Source organism: Bolinopsis microptera, chromosome 12 (assembly GCF_026151205.1).
Source record: "Bolinopsis microptera isolate Bmic1 chromosome 12, MBARI_Bmic_1.0, whole genome shotgun sequence".
Classification (NCBI taxonomy): Eukaryota; Metazoa; Ctenophora; class Tentaculata; order Lobata; family Bolinopsidae; genus Bolinopsis; species Bolinopsis microptera.
In genome coordinates this window covers 6458070-6483089 of record NC_087083.1, presented here as the reverse complement: position 1 = coordinate 6483089, position 25020 = coordinate 6458070, and the positions used below count along the sequence as shown (strand labels likewise).

General features: G+C 37.2%; 1 protein-coding gene across 3 annotated transcripts in view; it reads left to right on the top strand.

Annotated features, from left to right (window-relative positions):
* The window catches only part of LOC134824640 (collagen and calcium-binding EGF domain-containing protein 1-like), a 76626-nt gene extending 56600 nt beyond the window's left edge, over positions 1–20026 (top strand). For 2 of the 3 annotated variants that reach the window (XM_063836601.1, XM_063836604.1), the window contains 5 exons: positions 4885–5047; positions 5172–5242; positions 6198–6333; positions 7051–7129; positions 18912–20026. In XM_063836601.1, the coding sequence (XP_063692671.1) occupies positions 4885–5047; positions 5172–5242; positions 6198–6333; positions 7051–7129; positions 18912–19020 (558 nt within the window). In that variant the 3' untranslated portion in view covers positions 19021–20026. Of the gene's footprint in view, positions 1–4884; positions 5048–5171; positions 5243–6197; positions 6334–7050; positions 7130–12359; positions 12596–18911 lie in introns of those variants that run through there. The other variant, XM_063836602.1, reaches the window with a different exon arrangement.
* The last annotated feature ends 4994 nt before the right edge of the window (positions 20027–25020 follow it).

The window sequence follows — 25020 nt, the reverse complement described above, 5'->3', positions numbered from 1 at the left end:
AGCTCTCCCGATAAAATAATTTGCGGAAATTCGGTAAAATCGGGTTGGTAAACAAAGCTCATATATTTTTGAGGATACTTTCATTTCGATTTCCGGGTGGAGAGTAGCACGATGACTTGTACTTGAATTACTAAGTTTTCCCAGTGACAATAATTATCCGTTTGGTAAATTTCCTTTAACCACAAAATTCGTTTATTAATGTCCAATATTTTAATTAATAAACGTATTAAATGCAAGTTCAGGCAGGTTCTTCTAGAATATACTAGTCGAAAATAATTGCTAGTTCTACCGCACGTACATTGTACAAAATTGAGTTTAGATTTCCGTTTTCCTCGCACTCACCCAAGTGAAACAACGAATGATGAATCCCAGAAAATATATTCAGCAAAGAACACAGTTGGGTTTGTTCTAGACCGGTATTAATTTAAATAAAACTACTGGACCACGATGCAATGTATGGGGACTAGCCACCCCATGGCAACATTAAAATATATCGACTCTGTAGTCTGTATATATATATATCTGTTATCATTTTATTGACACTACGACTTCAACTTTAACAAAAGTTGGAAACTGTGAGAGATATACTTTTGAAACATTTTTGGCTGGGTCGAATGCTTTTATGGCCTTTTGGTTAGTATAAAAAAATAAAAAATAAGCCAAGGAATAAATAATTTAGGTCCCGAAAAATGGACCCCCAGGTGGTGTAAAAATCACAAATTAAATAAATAACATTGTGTTATGTCTTAATGTCTCTTGACACCACTTTAGAGAAACACGGGTTCCTGCTAGTATTTGTAATATTTCTATCCCGGTAAAAAAAGTTCCCCCACAGTTACTGGTATCACCAAGTTCTCAGCAAAACTTATAAGCTATCAATGCCTAATGTCACTAACTCACTAAGTGACCGGATATTTGATTTGAAGAAGGAAGTAGACGTGAAATAAACCTCTCAGGTCACTAGTGACTTTAGTGGCTACTACTTGTTAATGAGATCATGTGGCGAGGGATAATTGAGTTCAGGTTGTTACTCACAGAATATAAATAACTGTATACTGTATAGTGTATACTATATATGGCAACACCATTCTGTCACATGTCATGGCGGTTTAAACGGACTGTTCCCGCCATTTGGTAGGCACAAGAGCTGTTTAAACTCTATTGCTTGAGAGCTGAGGACAATGGATATTGTCCAGGAATCGACCTTAACTATCGTAAATCGTAAATTGATATCATCTCAATTAGCACCACAAAAATTTCAAAAATTTGAAATTATATTCAGTTTCGTTCTGATTATAATCGGATCACAATCGAATTCCCAGTAAAATACCGTGGAACAAGCTAAAGATCCCGAGCTCTGGATTTACCTAATCTAATCTCTCGGCTCCCACTACGCAAGTTGTAAACCTTAATGGTACTCACTGGTTTCAGATGCATACCGACATGAGGCCGCGATCTATTTATACCGTAATGTAACTATATAGCAGATTATAAATAATTCACAAAGTTTGCCCTCAATAAATTGAATATAATAAAACGTTAATGTTTAAGTTACCGAGCATCCCAAGCATGCGGAAATTCCTTAAAGTCTGACCCTCGTAATGCGTTATGTTTAACCCATTAGGGACGATAGGGTCGTTTACGACTCACCTTTTCTAGAGGCTATAGAGGACAAACCAAAATACTAAACGCCATGAATCTCTCGCACATATGCTCAAAATTGATTGGGCTACATAGTTGACTTTCCAGTCGAGACCCAATTAATCACTAACAATTAAATAATTAGACTAATTAGTCGTCATAATTGGAAAATATTTCACTTAACTTCTTGCCTTGATTGGGACATTTAAACTTTATGTAGGCTTATTTTTTTGAGAACAAAATAGTTGCGGGCAACGATTTCCTTGAGACAAATGAAAAGCCCGTGATAATCAAATGTTCACAAACAGAGCTAGACGCTGTTTACTAACTGCGGTCGCATACGACCCTATCGTCCGGGTCGCAAACGACCCATCACGGTTTTTCGGCTTTAACTTCTGAAACAAAAACGTTAGGATAGAATAAAAACTGTAGCATAAGTTAAAAACAAATGATCAATACTGTGTGACTCTAACTTTTTAGAAATAAAGAATTTGGGTCATTAACGACCCACTCGGCTCACTTGCTTATTACTGCATATGTCCATGTAACTTCTTGAATTCAGCCTAAAACATGACATCATAAGTGCAAACTCGCCTCTCAGCAAGTGATAATCATCATAAACTGCAAAAAAACGGTTAAATGGGTCATTAGCGACCCACTAGGACCACAAAATTGATAAATTAAATACAATGTTGTGAAACTTTTACAAATATTAGTATAAAAACATGCTATATCTTGGTCATTACTCCTGTACGTTGATTTAACTTCTTAAATCGATCAACTGGGTCAATAACGACACACTCGGAAGTTGAACCACGTCATTAATTATCATGCTGTTCCACCATCAAGAAAGACACTCGTAGGTCTTAATTCCACACAAATCACGGTGGCTGACAACTAGCCCTCCTGAGATCCAGGGCCAACTGAAGGGCAGTCATCACTCATCAAAAAGCTGCGAGAATAACACGACTGCATATGCTGGAGTTGCGTCCTGACTATGGTGCGTGGGCTTGTGGAAATCTGCACCGAAAAGACCGTGGCCGTGTCGCAAAAGAAAAGGAGATCAGCCCTCGTTCCTAACTTGCTAGGTAATGGCCATACTGTTGTTGTTGCTTATTAGATTCTGTTACTTTTTTTGTCAATTTCGAATCTTGGTAAACGACCTGCTACAACCGCTTGAGACCCAGGCTCCCACGGTGATCAGATCATGTCACTCAAGAAAAATACCGTGAACGAAGTATACGAGATATTTCTGTAACCTTGGGTAAACACTGAAAGAAGAGCGGTCAAATTGCATATTCTAATCCAACATGCCAATCTGTTTGACATTCCTAGAAAGTACGAGAATAACTAAACAACTGCTGCATTCAGATGGCTACATCACCAGCTCTGTGAAGAAGGACAAGGAAAAAGCACCCCCCCCCCCCCCATCTGGCTGGCGGTGCTGCAACCTGCAATCTCTCAGACAACTACTCCGTTTTGGGTTACAACCCCGCAACAACGAGGCAGCTTTCAAAACGAAACCAAGTATTACGTAATCGGCTGAGAGGGATTTCCAAATGATTACGCTAGTGTAATTTTGACATAATAGCTATGTAGTGGGGTGGGCCGGGGGGTAAAAATTGTCCAATAAGTGATTACGTAATATGTGAACGGCCCCTAAGAAGTAAAGAAAGGAGGCTGCGAAATGAGTAGATGCAGCCATCAGAAATCTGAATCCAGCAGTTGTATAGTTCTTCTTGGACTTTTTAGGAATCGGGAAAAGATAGGCACGTTGTTTGTTATCTCACGACATTACGGTCGTGTACTAACAGCTAATAAACTCACCTACCTATCAATCCAATTCTGCTCATTATTCGTCAGTGATTGGGTGACGTGATCTGCAGATCACCTTGAGACTCCAGATCTCATGAGGGCTAGTGGTCATCCACCCGTGGTTTGCGTGGAATTAAGACCTACGAGTGTCTTTCTTGATGGTGGAACGGCATGATACTGATAATTAATGTCGTGGTTCAACTTCCGAGTGGGTCGTTATTGACCCAGTTGATCGATTTAAGAAGTTAAATCAACGTACAGGAGTAATGACCAAGATATAACATGTTTTTATACTAATATTTGTAAAAGTTTCACAACATTATATTTAATTAATCAATTTTGTGATCCTAGTGGGTCGCTAATGACCAATTTAACCGATTTTTCGCAGTTTATGATGATTATCACTTGCTGAGAGGCAAGTTTGCACTTATGATGTCATGTTTTAGGCTGAATTCAAGAAGTTACATGGACATATGCAGTAATAAGCAAGTGAGCCGAGTGGGTCGTTAATGACCCAAATTCTTTATTTCTAAAAAGTTAGAGTCACACAGTATTGATCATTTGTTTTTAACTTATGCTACAGTTTTTATTCTATCCTAACGTTTTTGTTTCAGAAGTTAAAGCCGAAAAACCGTGATGGGTCGTTTGCGACCCGGACGAGAGGGTCGTATGCGACCATAGCTGTATCTTATAAAGTAAACGAGATACAGATTAGCTTTTTTGGATATCTCATTTTTGCTGTAAAGTGACCTAGTGTGTTAAACGGCATCAAAATCAGCAAACTTTAAAACTCGTCGTCCCTAATGGGTTAATACATCTTTGTCGGTAGAGAAGAGAAAACCCAATATCGCACCTTATATAAGTTAAAAACTTGACCAAGTGAATGAGAGTGAGGCTGTTTGCAATTCTGCATTATCAAATAACACGGTGTTTATTTCATTCCAAATATAGAAGTTAATAGTCATGACAGTGCGTCAATGTGTCTCCATTATTTTCAAGAGTTTTGCACTTTTGTCAACTAGTTTTCCTGTTGAGTTGAATAGAACACTTCAAAGATATCCCCATCGGACAGAATTATTGATTATCTAAGAGATATAAGAAAGGAAGTTTTCCAAAAAAGGAAGTTTTGCAAAAACCCGACAAATCATTGCATATTTAAAAAAATTACAATCAAGTGCAATCAAGGGAATACAGCCCATAGATTATACTGCGACATTCAGGGCCTGTGTAATCAAGGGAATACAACCCATAGATTATACTGCGACATTCAGGGCCTGTGTAATACCTATCAATATTTCGCAGTATCACTTGCCTTAGGCAATCATATCATATCTGTATTCTTCACAATCAGAATCATGAGCAAAAGAATGTCCATTTATGAATTATTTATTTAACTAATCATCTAAATAATAATTTATCAATGTTCAGGCTCTAGAGAGTCGTGGGATCGAGTACAGTGCTGTTAAGATTAAGGGAGACTCGGGCCAAGCTCCGGACGTGTGGTCAACCACAGACTTCCCAAGTTCCACTCCTTCACCTACTGGCGAGCCAAACCTTTTGAGAGGCCCTAAAGGGGACAGGGGTCCCAGAGGTAATTATTTTACTTTTTTATTTAACTGATTTTTAATGTTGTCCATCAAGTGAGTGGATGTTAAGTCAAGGCGTCTAATCTTTGCAAGATCATTAGATTATTGAACGATTTTGCTACTTTTCAGGATTCCAAGGACCTCCTGGTAGGGAAGGAATGCCTGGATTAGAAGGACCCACTGGACCTATTGGACCATTGGTAAGTAACTAAGTCTAACCAAACTCAAGCAAATCACGTCTTTTCGATCAACTTCTTACCACAGGTCCTCAGTGAAATCCCCTTGGTATTCTAATGACAAAGGATATCCTGCCTGTTGTAGAGAGAAGCGGGCCCCTAATATAATGTCTATCTATTGATCTGTTGCACTAAGTACCTTCACTAAACGATAATACAATATCGATAAGAATTAAAATATCCTGTAAGGAAGAGTCATCAATATGAGGCCAGATCAATGCTCTTGATCCGCTAAATCCATCAAGTGGTGGCATCAAAAGGAGGAATTATTGAGTCACTGACCAGTACGAGTGCAATAAAAATCAGCTAAGAATGTTAACGCTGTTACTTCATGACCACTGACATGCTACTTCTTAATTACCGATGTAATTAGTGGTAATTTTCATCCCGCCTAAAACCAAGTGGCGAACCCCCAATATGTGTATTTTGATATCTGTTCTGATCAAGACCTCACCCGACCGTTCCCCCTCCCTTTCAAAGCAGATAAAAGTAGCAGATCAGTCAGAAGTATCAATATAAGTATCAATATAATCAATATTTAATAACAGGTCAACGAATATACCAGCCATCTGATCGAATTTGTTGGATTATAGATGATTTAAGTGAAATTATAGCCATACCTGGTGACCCCAAGAAGTCCCCCCACCCACCCCACTATTTCCAGCCAAAGTCCCCTCCCCACTTATTTCACCCAAAGTTCCCCCACCCCACCTATTCCAGCCAAAGTCACCCCCCCCCCCATCCCACTTATTCCACCCAAAGTCCCCCCACCCCACTTATTTCACCCAAAGTATATATATATTATATATATATATACTCATATATAATAAAGCGTATATATACGCTTTATAGTTTATATAATATAGTAACATAAGGTAGTAACATAAGGTAACTCAGAAACTAACCCGCGTTATCACAGGGATTAACAGGTAACGATGGAAATCCAGGACCACCTGGATCCCCCGGTGTTAAGGGCGCTAACGGAGAGAAAGGCGAGCCCGGCTACTCTGGCATGCTCATCCAACACCTTAACTGCAACTGGTACCCAACAAAAGGTGAGCGTCCCGCTTATTTAGAGATTTTATAGAGTTTACGAATTATAATTTAGGTATCTGTTCAGCTGGTATGTAAGTTAAATGGAGGAGTGAAACTGCTAGGTACTTTAAAAGCTTCCGACTGTTATCATATAATTTCAGTGCGACTGGTAGATAGGTTTACGTTGGTCTCCTGATTCAATATAAAACAATTTTGTCTGTTAAATGGTGTCATTAATAACATTTTGTCATTAGTAACATGAAATCAATAAAGACCATCCTCGAGTTGTTGTTATCCTAAGTATTAAAACAGGTGACCTGTGCTTAAAAGGGAAACAGCCTTACATAACGCTGCTATTTGTCCACAAGGTTATGCAAACAAAACATGTCCGCACGTACTTGGATCATTATCAATTAATTAGTGGAATGTCGATTAATTAGGCTGACACATTTTGGTCTGTAATAATATGCGAGGTTAAACCCTAGTGGGTTCTGTCGAGATTTTAGGGATTCTGGAATACCGTTTAATTTGTCGCACCTTTCCAACTCTACGATAGTCAAACTCAATTAAAAGAATCCTTAGAAATCAGGATCTAGAAGAAAGTGAAAATAGAAGAACCCGTATGATAACTCCTACTATAGAGACCTTTTTCAATATCTTCCTATAGCTCTCTTAGTAAATTTATTAAAATTTAATCAATCAATCACTTCATCAAACGATAAAACTTTATTTTTCAGGATGGATAAAGCAGAGAGACGAACTAGAAACAGTGGAAATTATGTGTCCTTCTCATGCCATGTCAACTGTCGGCTGGAAGTAAGTACTTTCCCTAAATTCCAGCTGCTTTGCACGTGCTATATTGTTTCACTCATTTTGCACGTGTAGATTGTATGTTTTGTGATAATACCGCCGCCCCACCTTTGATCCGATCTTCGCGAAGCATTATAACACTGATTTGCATGATATTCAGCACTTAGACAATAGAGATCTAACCGTACTTTCAACCACTACTGTTTATAAAACTAGACGTGCCCAAATTGAACATCAGTTTCAAGCACCAAACAGACATCGATAACCGTAAAAGTGCGTGACTTCTCCAATCCATCACACGTGTCTAACAGTATTGTGGGCAATTTGTAGAGTACAGGGCGTGTACCATCGTACGTGAAGCACTTTAGTCTGTCTAAACTTGTAGACTTTGTACGATATTTGTGGTCTAGTAGCTTAGGGGGCAACTCTCGTATTAGTCCGAGCCCAGACCATTCTAGGTCCGTCAATTCGTTGGTCTGGTGTAAAACTGAATTTGTCCGTCGAGTTGTCTGTGTGATTTTTCGGTGTTTTTCGTGGCGAATGAACTTTTGTTACAACAGCTCATTCTCAATGTAGAACTGATGGTATTTGTTTGACAGAACCTACTTGTTGTGTGTATTTACAGACACGGAATGAGTTTGACAGTCTGTGAAATAAGACAATTGGCTGGCCAAGTTAAGAGAACATTGTTTGACATATCGTTGCAGTGATGGGGTCACCCCCCCTCCCCCCCCCCCCCCCCCCCGGTATACTTGCGATAGTAAAGATAATTGAGTTAACAAAAAATCAGATACATTGTTGCCAAATAGTTGTAGACGAACAGTGACTTGAGCGATCTGAAGATAACCCTTGGCTATTCTTCATTTTTTCTGAGGATGGGTACTATTTTTGTAAGGTGTCAAACTTTCCGGAGGAAACTAAGCATATCCCTGGTGTGGTAAATTGGATTTATCACCGCCCCCCCCCCCCCCCCCCCCAATCCAACTTGACGGTATTAAACCATACAGCGGCTATTTTAAACCATACAGCGGCTATTTTACACACAACATTGTTTACACTGTATTTTACTAATACAAACACTGTTTTACACGACCTATGGCTAGACAAATTCAAGCTGACCAATGAGAATACAGAGACTAAACACCTGACCTGCAATTGACCAATCAAAGTTCAGGACAACATACGATCGTGAACAGTCTACAGTTCACCAACAGTTCAGTATCCGTGTGAAGCTTGCCGGAAGGATAACACTGGCAAGCTTGCTGCAATTAGTAAGGGTCGGCATTCCAGGAATTCCAATCCTCCCACAAGAATACTTAGGGCATCTGTCATCTGTTAGTCGGTGTAGTTTCGCCCAGTTGGAGATATTCCTTACAATGAACGCTTAACCCGTGACTTGACTATTTTATAATGAGCGTAAACCCTCTTCTTAGTCTTTACTCGATTACGGATCTAGGTCCCAAGACCCATTACTTCCCAAACGCTAAACAATAAACGTCTGACTGGTAAGAGTAAGTTTAGATTACTTCCCGCGAGAATAAACGATACTTACATTGGTTAAGATATTATGTAAAAATAATAAATGTGTGGCGTTAAGATATGCTGTAACCTGTTAAGTTGTAAATACTGGTATTTAAAGTAAATTATGATGTCATATTGCTGCATGAACTGCATGTTTAAATAAACTATTTCAAATGATCTTAAGATCGTCTTGTAAACTAACGTGTGTTCTTCTGAGTTATTCGTCTGTGGAACTTGGATACTATCTTGATAGTATCTCTATTATTTGGATATTGGTTGGGATGAGAGGAGCAGCGGTCTCATGTTGGGGACCTCTATCTTTTTAGATGAAATTTCTTTGCCTCTAAAAGCCTTCTTCTCTTGATATATTCTGGGTTCAGGGGTTACTTATGTGTTAAACTGATAACCTAGCTTATGTGTGATGCAGTCACATGACCAAGCTGATAGTGATGACGCAATGATGACGTCACGTGATGGCACACGCGTTACTCTCAAGGGCATACTCAGCCTCAATTTTGAGACTCTGTTTGCGGGTCTGAAAAAAGAATCTTCCGTTTTAACTGTGTGAAACTGTAAACTGTTTACTTTAAATGTTAAATGTCAATGTCTTTATTTTGTCTCACTAGGAATTACACTTATGCCCTTAAAATGTCTTTTAAGTTAAAGTATCTCATTGTTTATTCTGTATTACTATTAACCTATATGGTTATCGATGTAAACATTGTCCTTATTGTTTCAGTCTGAGCTAATAACCAGATATTCATTTAGAAACCTGTAACTTCATGTAAATTTCAGTTTTACCTTCACCTCTTTCAGCCCTAGCACTGAAATATATTCGTTTATTGTTTAAATGTCGATCGTAAAACTTATTGTGTTCTGAACTTATACAGCCTCCTTTCAAGCCCAGAGCTTCAACATGGGCCCAGAGCCTTAACATGGGCCCAGAGCTCGACAGCCTCTCCGAATTATGTAGCAGGGATTTCTGTGGAAAAGCAAGGGCTTCAAAAACTAGCATACCTTACAGCCTGTGGGTTAAAGATAAAAAAGAGCTCAAAAATGCAGCCCCTAAACTTTCGCTAATTGGCATAGCCTACATTCCATTGTCATTGAAGAATGAAGATCCCACCCAGATATAAAACAAAATGAGTAATGAATATTCCCAATATTGCATACCAGAGATCAGGCTATTGTGAGTCTGGCCCCAGAAAGACAACAGTCCGCTCCACTCATACATTATAAACTCTGGTTTGACTCTATAAATTCGAGCCTCGTGATTTATTTGAACTGAAGGAACTCTAAACCGATGCCGTTTAAATTAAATACCTTATAGTTTAAATTTCAATCGATTTCTAAAAATACAACTGCTAAAAATACGACTGTAAAGAAACTTCGTACGTTTTTTTCTAAAAATATGCTGCAGATCTTTAATTTTCGGCCAAGTTTCGGTAGTGGGAATAGTGTTTAGTCTCCCTAAATTAATCACAAGATCTTTCGTACATAAAGTGCCTGTCACTTCGAAATTTTACCACAGTATTCAAATGTCCATCTTGGCTGGTGACCGACGTATTTTATATCACGGCATACCATGCGTTCTCGAGACGCCACGAGATCACACTAACCTTCAGAGCCGTGTGGCGTACTGCAGCTTTTTTCATATTGTTCTTCTTGTGTCAGCCAATATCCAAATAATACCTGACCGTCTAGACAATGTTGTGTTATTAGATTGTTTTTTTAATACCTGATTATAATATAATAATAATAACAGCGCTGTGAAGCATGTCGTGGAGCATTGTGACCATTGTAATCTGCTGGAAACAACTGCATCAGAATGATAATCTAATTAACAAAATTAATCTCATTCAATTCCTACTTCACCACGTGCCCCATTGGTCCTTAGTGCTCTCAGCCCACGCGGCAAAATATCAAGTCACGTGATCAAAATCAGCAGCACTCATTGGCTCTCATTGTCACGTGATCAAAATCAGCGGCTCCCATTGGCTCTCATTGTCACGTGATCAAAATCAGCAGCACTCATTGGCTCTAGACTATCCCAGTCTGGTGCATAATTCCACTGGCACGAGGTTCAGAGAATGTTGAGGTAAGGATGCGGTATTTTCACCACCACACTCACGAACTTGATGAATATGCAATTTGAACTAAATTCCTAAGAAGGAGCGACATGGTGGTGAAGTGCCTGCGCGGCTGCATGTTAGTGACAGAGCTGTAATTACTGGTAGTTGTTTCTTCTCCCGTGTTGTGAGGAGCCCTGCGTCACGCTCACTCGGGTCACGTGACACCCACGTGATTATCATCCACAAATCACAGCTCCAATACTGTCCTACATCCGCCAATCACGTTAGAGTATTAACACCACGCTATGCAACTCAGTAAATTCAACTATAAGCCATTGTTCCGACATCATTATTTTCCCGCAAAAAAAATCTCACGAACGTGCATCAAATTTCCCGTCTTCATGAATGAGAATTCAGGTCTGAATCCAACATTCCTCCGACTGTAAAACGTAATGACCCTCATTCATGTGTCAACTGCCCGGCACCAAAGTCCGAAATCGTATCTTGTTTGTCCCCCGTTCAATCAAGAATTTTCTTCCAACGTCCCTCCTCCGCAATACTTACTGTCCTCCGAAATACTGACCGGTTGACGGACCTAAGTTTGCCGGTTGATCGAATAGAATTGCAATTTCACCCTAGTAAACACCCTACCGGTCAAGTAATCATATGTCACAGTAATTGTGCGATTTTTTCCCGCCTCCTTCAGTACTTAATCAGGTCTCTCCTGCAGTAATGTATGTTTCGGACTGGCGTTTGTGGACCTAGTTTTGGATTTACCTCCATAATTTACAATTACTCTTTTGTCATCAGATCTGCCGAAGTGCATAACATTGAAATTAGAGATTTATTTCCCGAAAAATCTTTTAAAATCTTTTAAAAGATTTTAAAAGATGAAATAGTGCACCCGGTCTTTAACAGATAGAGCTGTGGTCAATAACACCCAAATTTTCATTTTTGCAAAATTAGATTTGATTTCACGTGCCGTAATGTCTGCTGCTATGATGATCATGTCAAAAATAAACACCTCATACTATCAACATTTCAATATCAACTATAAAGCTGCCCTGCAATGTTATTTGCATAATGTAATAATATTATCTGCACGTTTATACCGTTTTGACAATGTTATTGTTATGCCAACACTCTTAGGGAGTGATTAAAGGCTTAATTAAATATTAATGTCATTGTTATTGTTATCATTAAGTTGTTATCGTTAAGTTGTTATCATTAAGTTGTTAAGCCTTTTTTTGTCCAGTTCTATCCCATATTCATTGAATATATTTAGGGGTACGTACAACAAAAGTATTGAATATTATTCAATACTTGTTGTACCCCTAATTATTGTAACTGTAACTGCAACTGTAACTGTAACTGTAACTGTAACTGTAACTGTAACTGTAACTGTAACTGTAACTGTAACTGTAACTGTAACTGTAACTGTAACTGTAACTTAGTCAACTGTAACTGTAGTTCAAACTGTAACTGTAACTGTAACTGTAACTGTAACTGTAACTGTAACTGTAACTGTAACTGTAACTGTAACTGTAACTGTAACTGTAACTGTAACTGTAACTGTAACTGTAACTGTAACTGTAACTGTAACAAGAAGTGTTTCACACAGTTTTAATGGAAGTATTCCTCAGACACCGCAGGCAGGTGGGAAATACCGCCCTACTTGAGTACAAAGTGCACTGCTGCGAGCTAATTCTAACATCCACATCTGAAGCTCACTTACGTGAACCTTGAAAGGGAGATAGTCCTCACATGACAGCTCACATGACGTCATCAGCTGCGTCAAACCACGTGACGTCATCACTATCACGTGACGTCATCACGAAAGCGAAAGTCAGATGACACTGTACATATTGTAATGAACTCCAAGACGCTCCTTTCATGGCTGCAAGCAGCGATGAATTATATATTTATTAGTCTGATGAAAAGATTTTAAGAGGGGAGGAAAGCGCACGTGTGCGCGCACAACTTCCTCGCCATAGTATGCACGTTTCATGTTGTTACTAAGTCTGAGTATATAAATACTTATTTAGTTTCGGACAAAATAGCGAAGTTTGCTTTGCCGCTATGGGCATCATAACGACGAATCGTTCAAACAAGAATGAAACAGTTCAAAAACTATATTAGTAATACGTTCGTTCTGCAATTATAATATCGTCCCTCAAACAGTGCCAAACAGATTACGGACCTTGCATGAATTGAAGTTTTGTAATTCGTTCCATTGTGGAACTGACACATATTAATTATTACCTACATTGGACACCTATTTTTACGTGTTTTGAATTTATTTTGCTTGATTCGCCCCTTGTTATGAAATTCCTAACAATTTCCCAGAAAATTCTGCACATTCTTCCCGGACGTTGAAACGCTATCACTAATTAATGACAAACAAATGTTAACTTCTGAACATGTGACCTCAATGAACTGAAAAATTTAGAAATGCACTGAATTTTAATATATTAATAAAATAATTCCTCGGCTTTATGAGGATTTATCAGAGCTCGTAAAGTTATTCAATATCAAAAATGCTGAAGTGTAGCGTTTCAACGACCCTTATAAATGGATTATTTTACACTATCATAGTCAAGTGAACTCCGAAAATAACCAAATGGTTAACTAATGTAGTTAATTTAATGAGTTGAGTTTGGACGGTATTGCAGCGCATGCTCTGCCTCATCGTTAATATATGATAACTTGAATATAATATTATATTAGAATATGATATGTTTGGTACTATAATCGACATCTTTGCAATCTGCTAAGCTCGGTTCCTTGGTTAATTTCATTATTTTATTTGTAATGAATTTAATGATGAACTAAGATTTTCTTAACTTGTTTGAGTCAAACTAGCAGTAGATTAAAACCTCAAAAAATCATTCCTTTTGTAAAAAAAACACAGCAATTTGCAAAGATGTTAAGAATTTGGAACCTAAATTTACAACTTCATAATAATATATTATAAACTAAATAACTTAATAAGTAAAATTCTATGCTATTTCAAAAGGTCTATATATTATAGATCGATCAAGGCTCCAGCAATACCACATGAAATATTTTGTAAAGATGCCATCATTGGCACGATCTGTTTATCATTAAAAGTATTTTTGCACGTGCAATGCGCTGTGAGCGTGTAATCTTCATGGTATTATGTGGTATTGTTAGCGTATAGCGATGGAAAAGATTAAGATTTATAGTACTTTTGATGATTTAAAGAGCTGAAGTCGGTACAAAACGTTCCATCTTATTTTGAAATCAGCTATTCGACATGCTGGCCTACTTGGGTCTGATGATTTTTACTTAGGTTATTCATATATAAACTTTGCTACATTACATTTTTGCATTTTTATTTTTACGTTATTTCTTGATTGTTCTAGAGCCAAAAAGCTTAGATTTAGAAGATGTTTTCGGCCAGATAGATTGTTTGAGAGTTTGACTTGTAAAGGGGTGTTGTGTGTACACCCCTGCTTGATGATGTATCTTTCGTATATATTGGAGATGGCCTTGTTTATGTTTAAGATTCGATCTTAATTCCTCCTTCAATATTTAATTTAATTGTTGAAGTTAATGGTTTTCAGGGATAATGTCGGAATTAAACAGTAATTTAGGAAACATGATTTTTGGGTCGCAAGAGAAAGAATTTTTATTTTTAACTGTACACGTTATAAATATAAAGGATGTTAAAGAATACTTATATACAAATATTATGGTAAACAGGGATTTGTAAAGATCTCGTTTCATAACTTATTAATTTTTGTGACGTAAGTTCACCGCGGTGTCGCTGTATACTATTGTGTGGACCTACACGTCTCGTTTGTTGCAATGTGTTATTGTTAAACAAAGTTTGAATAACTCGACTGATCTATAAACACTTAAATCAATATTTAGATATTCTTAACTGATCAAGAATCGATTTTATCTCTGTTGGGTTGAGGTCGAGTTTTTCAAACTATTGGTAGAAGATTTTGCTTTTTATACGTTAACCAATATTGGTGTCTTGATTGTGCTATATAAAGAAAGTGATATAAAGAATGTGATAGACCTACAAATAAAGATCACATTATTTGCCTACCTGACACTTTGCATAAAACATTTACTTTCCAATATTTATCCTTCCTGAAGTTAATATCCAAACACTTAAGATAATCGCCCGTAATTTGGAAATAATTTGCATCAGATGGTCCGTGCTATTAAACACATTAAATATCTAAAATCTAGGGCTAGATTTTTATCGACTTAATATTTTAAGGGTCTTCATTTTTAATTGGTCCACTTAAACTGAACTATGGTATGGTGGAGATAGGAGTTCTAAGAGTTGGATGAAAAATAGGGTGTGGTGTGAAAAGGGAGTACTGAGTAGTTGTAATTATGTAATATGGACAAATTACTGATAATGGGAACAGATTACGACAAGTTATCGAGTGACAAATTTATCAACCTCATCTCCTCGCGTCGTCTCGCTCGGCCCGGATAAGTTGCTACAACGCTGAAACAGGACGATACAGAAGTTTACTGAAACCTGAAACATGGTTTGACGTTTCCGTTGACCCCCACTTTAAGTGCATTTCATTCTGGGGCAGTTAAAAGTAGTCGTCGTGGCCCCATTCTTCCACGCCTCACGTGTATCCAACTCTTTGATCTTCTCTCGCGGCTTAGATACACACTTCCTGTTCCTGGGTCACTGTCACGTGGCTTTGGCAGCTAGTGTCACGTGATTTGGAGTATTGAACTGTGTGCACGTGCAACTTTCATCGTCCTCATCTATTTAAGCATATTAAGTACTAACTCTTCGTCACCACCCTTTATATTGAATGATCAATTCGATATCAATTGGCCCTTTTGATGGAGATCAATAGCTGGATATATTGATGTATAGATGTCGGAAGGTATCTGTAAAAGTTTTGTAGGGCCTGATGTGTCGCATGCCTTCTCTTTTGGCGAAATACTCCACATTGCTGTGTAGGGCCGGTGTTCTAGTCCCCAAAATATTCGGAAAATACCTGAATGTTTGAGGACAGAAATTTCCCAGAATTTGTAAGCTGAAGGTGGAATGAAGTACTATCCAATACCTGGGCAAATTTATTTTACACATTTTAGTGATTGACCAATCAGTGCAGGTTCCAGCAGTGACGCACCAAATATGCAAATCTCATGATCCACCACCTCCACTGTGGTAGAGTCAGATGTTCAACATCGCTGTAACCGCTCGCGCTGTGGTGATTTATGTTGCCTTATTCTATTGAATAAGCATTATTTTAAACCTAATCTCAAGGATACAAGTATGACACGTAGTAAGACTAAGGACACCTGATATTGAAATATAGCGTATGTGATGGTTTGCTGATGATATCAGTGACGCATCTTCGGTTATCAGGATCTGTTAAAATGATTTTACCATACCCGGACGAATTGCAATGACAACTGCAGCATTATAATGTCGATATTATAGCGTAGACACTAGACACTTGACTGCTTAATAATTTCTGCGTCTATATATAGCACTCCTGGGATTGATCATATTGATTCTGGTATGTTTCTATACGGGATTTCCAGCGTTGCAATCAAGTAGCATACCAGTGCCAATGATTAGAAGCTGTAGCCTCACTGCAGCACGAGTTACAGGAGTTTCGGGAGGTTAGAAATTCCGGTAGCTGGGAGAAGGTTAAGTGTGTGTCGATATAAATGTACCACGACTAATGTCCTGGCCATCCAGCTCGGGTGTTCGTAAATTCCAGACTTTAAAACTGCCACTAGAGTAATCAACTCGAGATGTTTTAGCATGAACGCAGCGTTCTGGGTCCGGCCGTTTCGGAACTGCTGGTTTTAAATATTTCTCAGCTCTGCTTCATAGAATCACGGCTCAAGGAAATCCATTTTATTCACAGCTACTTTAAGTACCATGCACAAATGTTTAACACGAATTGTTGTTTAAAACTCCGTGTGAACTGCTACTTTTCAAGTCTTTTCACGATGATTCATATTAGCAGGTTTTCTGCCACCAGTCACCACTGAAGCCAAATATAAAAATTATTGTGATGACACAAAAATTTCACAGATTTTGCGTTAATGATCAGGCTAAATTGATTGTTTTCTTCCATCACTATTCACTGCCAATTTTATATTTTAATTAATCGCGAGTCATGGCTTACAGACTATAAAGAATCGTGTGACATGCGGACAAGATATTTCGCGATTTCTGTGCAACCTGCGAGTTTTAATCTTCGTAATTAGAATCCTATCGGACCCCTCTTAACCTCTAAATAACGATGACGCAGCCCTGTAGCTGTGATGACCTTTTTTACTCCACTGCTATAATATAAGATGACATTTATCGAGATTTAGCTACAATTCAGGGAACATTTCACAAGGAAACTACTTGGAATTGTGTCAGATAATACTTGAACAGAATTTAGAGTATTTAGTATTTTGTAACAGGATTAGTCCTAGACTCGACTGAAATCAGAGATAATTCTTCCCGATTAAACCATTGTCTCTAAAATGCAATTCAGTAATTCATACTCTTATCAGACATCACTATCAGACTATCTTTGAATAACGGTTTAAGTGGGGCTACTTAGACACGACTGATTAAGCTATCCCGGGGCACAAAATTCAAAATATTATACTCGATAAATTTTACCTGGATACTAATAAAAGGGGAGCAGAAATATGCAGGTTTTTTCATTGCTTTATAAAAACGTGTATTAAAGTTAAGTTAAGTAAAGTGAAGTAGTGGCCTTGTTTATGTATTTTTGGAGTCATTTGAGCATTTGTAATTAAAATCACAATCATTTCCGTGTCTCGAGATCATTGCGTTTTGTAGCACACAGTTCATTTAGTATTGAATTGCAAACATCGGCTAGTGGCTGTAGTTATGTGAAATATTTTCAAAGCTAAAGAAATGTAATTACCGTAGAATACCTAAAGTTAAAACGTATTACATGATTACAGTGAATTCCTGCAATATTTTTCTTTTTATTCGCTGTCTCGCTATAGAGAAAATGAACGTGCTAGAAGTCGAGATAAGCACTTTCCGCTTCACCCCGCTGTACAGAAATTGACGTACAATAACTGTTACAAAAGTAACAATTACCAAACCTACAGATACAGACTTGACTTCCTTGACGGTAAATTGGAGTATCGAATAAGATGTTGCGAGCTGATTGCTCTCGATCAAAGTGACGGGATCATTGAAGCTCTTATCGATAAGATCAACGAGAAAAAAGACTGTGACAGGGTTAAGAATTAAGGGCAAAATTAATGCGATTAAATCTTATTGTTTTTGTCAAGTTTTGTCACTTTATAATCAGATTAGAATTGCTTTTCTTGGAGCTGTATGATAATTTTACCGACAGAACTTTGAAGGAACTAGTTAGGCTACCTATTTACTGCCTTTGTGGTTTTTGTACGACTGATTGATAATTGAGATTGACCGAATTATTGGTATATTCTTGGAGCGTTCCCAACTTTTACTGACTAACTTACAGATCTGCAACTGTAGGTTTGATTAAGCAACTCGCTGGAATACGCGGTAATACTGTTACGTCTTTTCATGCGCAAATCAATGCGCGCGCCGTTTAAAAAGCCCGCGCGCTGGTTATGAACCATGTGAACTGTTCAGTTGGCAGGTGACTTGTTGTTTAAGCCTGCCAGTGACAATTACTGCAGTTCATTTAGCCGGAACTTCGACTTTTGACTACACGCCTGTCAAAGAAGTCCAACTGTTTTCAAATCAGGTGACATTCTTGATTCTTGACCCGATCATTTTTTACTGACGGCCGAACACAAATAAATAAGCTTACTTTGGACAGATTGTACAGACTTCAAACTGACTGGTATGATATCTATATGCTTACAGTTATTTTATTATTTTATGTACTCAAAGTAGTAAAGTAGTTTTATTGCAAACCACTTAGCTGTGACTTTAATTGTTTGACCTACTTGACATTTACCCGATTTCTACAGGAGACAAAACCAAATTGAACATTTCACATAAACGGGTGTACAACAAGAAATTTAGTAGTAGTTTGAAGATGTTCCTTCATTTCGTGTTACTCACAGCGTATTGAACTCGTTGATATGAATTAAGTGTATGGTTATCGACTGATCTCTATGATCCATATCCCCTTGTTTTACAGAACTCACAATTAAAATTATCTCTTCTCTGACGAGTGTTTTAATTTCAGGATGCGACATAACCCCATAGACAACAGCACGGAGCACAAGGTGAAATGTTGTGAATTACTCCTGGTGCCCAGCGAGATTCAAGAGGCCGTGTCGGACGGTGAAACGTGACGTCATCATTTCATCACTGCAACGCTCAGCACTCTACTCCACTCCACTTGACTGCACAACCTTCGTGTTCCGGAAATCCAGCGACTGGACTTCATTAAGTTTAGGCGAATCGTGCTGGCCACGAACATCTTTTTATCTAGGGAACTTTTAAACTTGCTAATCAACTGAAAAATGATTGTGGTGACTTGGTTTGATTAACAAAGTCACAAACAAACAGATAAATCTTTAAAATGATACTTCAATTTTAATTCGAATCTTTAACATTAAGTATCGATCGGGACAACGAAATTGTAAAGAGAAAGTTAAAATTGTAGCTGTAGGGACTAAATTCTTAATGTTAGGAATTTAATTAATAATTAGTCAAAGTTACATGATCCTGTCGTGTGATTTTGTGGCATGAAATAACTTTAAACTAACTTATTTGTTGCATGTTTTTCAAATGCTATATAATGACATATTTTCAATATTCATCTTCTATCTTCTATGTTCTAAAGTTTTTCGATAACGTCGAGTTATTATAATTTTTTATATTTGGTGCAACTTCATATTTTTTCATTGATATACTTCTACGTTTTTGAATGCGCTGTTCAATAAACGATAAACTCTTTGTTTAACGACTTTAGCTAATTCGTAAAAGCATAATTCGTTAAGTTCCATAGCAAATCTATTGATTATAATATTATCTATTAGATCCTAAAATGATTGACGTATAGCTCTAGCTAGTTTAATGCTCACAAATCCATACCTAAATTATTTATTACTATTCTCTTTTCGCTCAGCTTACGACGGACTTTGGCATCGTTAAACTCTTCTTTTATTTCAAAATGTTAAGTTTATTTCCAACTTGTTGCATCGTTTTTGATTGAGTGAAAACAAAAGAATTGTGTGCGTAGTGCGATCAGTACATTTAGCCTAGATAGTAAGCGAGACGTGCTATTTATTTCATGTTCTACATAGGTCAATTGTATTTTGATTTCAATCCCCTTATAATTTCAAACCAAAATCATTTGTGGTTTTAATGATTCTTAAACCTCATAATATATCTTTAGTATAAAAAAGAACAGTGCTAGTATAAACAGGACCTCATATAAATTTATCAAAATATCAAGTATATACAGCACGTGTGCTCTGGACAATGGACATGGATGTCCGATGTTACTGGTTTCTCCAATCACATAGTACAGTTAAATCCTGTTTATTTGTGCCTGCCATAACAAGCTTGAGATTTTCCAGCCTAAACATTCTTTGTCGCCATTGGGGCCAAAAGTCAGGCCTTTATAGCTCAGTCAATGAGTTCCTGATTGAGTTTTTTTTTCTGATATGACTTGCTATTATCGCTCATTCGAGGAATTGAATAATTGGATGGAGCTAAATTGTATTGGATTGTGTTTGGCCATTCAAATTACATTTTCCCGCATTATGGGAATCGTTGAGAGAGCCCAATTACGGTGTTGTAACAAGCTGTCACATGATTAGTGATTGGATAACCATTGATTACCCAATCAATTTTGTTAACGAGATAAAAAATTGTGAAAACGTGCAACTTGTGCCTGACAGAAAAGCTCATCATCATCAAAAACCCGAAGTCCATCAACAGCAGGACCGAGCTAATCTCAAAATGCAGGCACTTGAAGAAATTCCTAATAATGCACTGTTGTTAAGTTTATGAAGCATAAGTTTTTCATAACACATAACAAGCCCAAGAGTGAGATAAGTCTATAATTCGCTACATCAAGTTTATAACCCCCTTTGTGTATAGGTGTAACTTTTGCCGTTTTCAAAGCTTTAGGGAAAATCCCCTCTGCGAAAGATGTGTTGACTACTGTTGCTAAGGTACTAACAAGATTTTGGTATATACGACGGAATAAAACAGCCAACCTTACAACGTAATTGCGGCAAATTTCAACTTCAAAAACTGAAAATGGGACAGAGATTTGGAATATATGATTTTACAATTTTATTCGGGATTTTGACTTCCAGTACCCCAATTTGGTTTCATACCATCATCAATTAACTGACTTATTGGTTTGTGGGCAAAAATGTCATCTAATCTGTCAAATTTGTGTTCAGAAAATTTCATATTTGAAAATGGGACAGACTTTTGAAAATACAGCTTTTCGTTTTCTTAAGCTTTCTGCTGTGGGCTTCCTCCGACCGATATCAATCTTCCAGCACCTCAATCGTGTCATATGCCATCTATAGTTGACTTACTAATTAGTTGCAGGTGAGAAATTCAGTAAAAACTGTAAAATTTCGGTCCTGAAATTTCATCTTTAAAAACTGAAAATGGGACAGAGATTTGGAATATATGATTTTACAATTTATTCGGGATTCTTCCAGTACCCCAATTTGGTTTTCAGACATCATCAATTAACTGATTACTTAATTTGGTTGTGGCAAAAATGGTCATCTAATCTGGTCCAAATTTGAAGTTCAGAAAATTTCATATTTGAAAATGGGACAGACTTTTGAAAATACAACAGCTTTTCGTTTTCTTAAGCTTCTGGCTGTGGGCATCCTTCGACCGATATCAAACATCCAGCACTCAATCGTGTCATATGCCATCTATAGTGACTTACTAGTTGGGTCGGGTGAGAAATTCAGTAAAACTGTAAAATTTCGGTCCTGGAAATTCATCTCAAAAACTGAAAATGGAACAGAGATTTGGAATATATGATTTTACAATTTTATCGGGATTTTTGACTTCCAGTACCACCAATTTGTTTTTCATACCATCTCCAATTAACGACTAATTGGTTTTGGCCAAAAATGTCATCTAATCTGTCAAATTTGTGTCAAAAATTTTCATATTTGAAAATGGGACAGAAATTTTGAAAAGACAGCTTTTTCGTTTTCTTAAGCTTTCTGCTGTTGGCTTCTCCGACCGATATCAAACTTCCAGCACCTCAATCGTGTCATCTTATGCCCAATCTATAGTTACTTACTAATTGGTTGCCGGGTTGAGAAATTCAGTAAAAACTGTAAAATTACGGTCCTAAATTCCATCTTCAAAAACTGAAAATGGGAACAGAGGTAGGAAATATATGATTTTATTTAACAATTTATTCGTATTTTGACTTCCAGTACCCCAATTTGGGTTTCCATACCATCATCAATTAACTGACTAATTGGTTTGTGGGCAAAATGTCATTCTAATCTGTCCCCAAATTTGAGTTCAGAAAATTCATATTTGAAAATGGGACAGAACTTTTGAAAATCAGCATTTGTTTTCTTAAGCTTTCTTTCTGCTGTGGGCATCCTTCGACTGATATCAACTTCCAGCCCCTACAATCGGTCATAATGCCATCTATAGGTTGACTTACTAGTTGTTTGCGGGTGAGGAAATTCATAAAAACTGTAAAATTTCGGTCCCGAAAATTTTCATCATCAAAAAACCTGAAAATGGGACAGAGGTTTGGAATATATGATTTTACAATTTTATTCGGATTTTGACTTCCATACCGCCCAATTTGGTTTCATACCATCACAAATTAAAACTGACTACTTGGTTTGTGGCCAAAATTCATCTAATCTGTCAAATTTGTTTTCAGAAAATTTCGAATATATGAAAATGGGACAGACCCTTTTGAAAATACAGCTTTTCGTTTTCTTAAGCTTTCTGCTGTGGGCTTCTTTCCGACCGATATCAACTCCAGCACCTCAATCGTGTCATAATATGCCATCATAGTTGACTTATCTCAATTGGTTGCGGGTGAGAATTCAGTAAAAAACTTAAAATTTCGTCCTGGAAATTTCATCATCAGAAAAAACTGAAAATGGACAGAGATTTGGAAATATGATTTTTACAATTTTATTTAGATTTTGACTTCCAGAACCCCAATTTGTTTCATACCACATCATTTAACTGAATATTTGGTTTTGTGGCAAAAATGTTCCACTAATTGTCAAATTGAGTTTCAGAAAATTTCATATTTGAAAATGGGACGACTTTTGCAAATACAGCTTTTCGTTTTCTTAACTTTCTGCTTTGGCTTCCTTCGACCGATATCAAACTTCCAGCACCTCAATCGTGTCATATGCCAACTATATTTTATTACTAGTTGTTGCGGGTGAAGAAATTCAGTAAAAACTGTAAAATTCGGTCCTGGAAATTTCATCTTCCAAAAACTGAAAATGGGACAGAGATATGGAATATATTGATTTTACAATTTTATTCGGGATATTGACTTCCAGTACCCCAATTTGGTTTCATACCATCATCAATCTAACTGACTAATTGGTTGTGCCAAAAATGGTCATCTAATCGGTCAAATTTGTGTTCAGAAAATTTCATATTGAAAAAGGGACAGAAGACTTTAAAATACAGCTTTCGTTTCTTAAACTTTCTGCTGTGGCTTCTTCCGACCGATATCAAACTTCCTGCACCTCAATCGTGTCAAATATCCATCCTATAGTTGACTTACAAATTGGTTGCGGGTGAGAAAATTCAGTCAAAAATGTAAAATTTCGGTTTCCCCTGGAAATTTAGTCTTCAAAAACTGAAAATGGACAAGGTTCGGAATAAATGAATTTTACAATTTAATTCGGGATTTGAACTTCCAGTACCCCAATTTGGTTCATACATCATCAATTCACTGACTATTTGGATGTGGCCAAAAATGTCATCTAATCGTCAAATTTGTTTCAGAAAATTTCATAATGAAAAAGTGGACGACTTTTTGAAAATACAGCTTTCGTTTTTCTAGCTTTCTTTCTGCTTTGTGCTTCCTCCGACCGATATCAAACTCCAGCACCGCAATCGTGTCATACTAAAAATTAAAAATGCCATCTAAAATTGACATACTATTGGTTGCGGGTGAGAAACTTCAGTAAAACAGTAAAATTTCGGTCCTGGAAATTTCACAATCTTTCAAAACTGAAAATGGACAGAGATTGAATATAAGATTTTACAATTTTATTTAGGATTTTGGACTTCCGTACCCCAATTTGGTTTCATACCATCATCAATTAACTGACCTAATTGGTTGTGGCAAATGTCATCAATCTGTCAATTTAGTTAGAAAATTTCAATATTTGAAAATGGGACAGAATTTGAAAATACAGCTTTTTGTTTCTAAGCTTTCTGCTGTGGGCTTCCTTCGACCGATATCAACCTTCAAGCAACCTCAATCGTGTCTATGCCAACTATAGTTGACTTAACTAAGTTGGTTTGCGGTGAGAAATTCAGTAAAAACTGTAAAATTTTCGGGTCCTGGAAATTTCATCTTCAAAACTGATAAAGGGACAAGAGGTTTGGGAATATATGATTTACAATTTATTTTTTTTTTTTTTTAAAATAAAAAAAATTTCGGATTTTGACTCCAGTACCCCACTTTTGTTTCATACCATCAACATAACTGACTAATTGTTTGTGGCCAAAAATGTCATCTAATCTTCAATTTGTGTTGCAGAAAAAAGAGTCTCGAATAGTAGAATAGGAAAAGTTGGTGGACAGACTTATGGAAATACACATTTTACGTTGTCTGAGCGATGCGATTCGCGGGCGGGAGGGTAGTGGGGCTGGAGCGCTCACACACAGACACATACACCTGAGACTTCCCGTGCACCGAGCAAGACGTGTCATAATATGCACTATATTGACTTACACCTCAGTAACAGAGAGTCACATGCTACATCATCTGGTAAATTGAGCGCGGTGTAAAACTGTAGCGCGCGCGTACTCTCAGACGGTCCTGGAAATTTCCATCTTCAAAAACTGAAAATGGACAGAGATTTGATATAGGATTTTACAATTTTTATTTAGATTTTTTGACTTCCAGTACCCCAGATTTGGTTCATACCATCATAAATAACTGACTATGGTTTTGTGGCCAAAATGTCATCTAATCTGGTCAATTTGGTCAGTAAAATTTTCATATTTGAAAATGGAACAGACTTGGGAAAATTCAGCTTTTCGTTTTCTTAACTTTCTGCTGTGGGCTTCCTCGACCGATACAAACTTCCAGCACCTCAATCGTGTCATAATATGCATCTATAGTT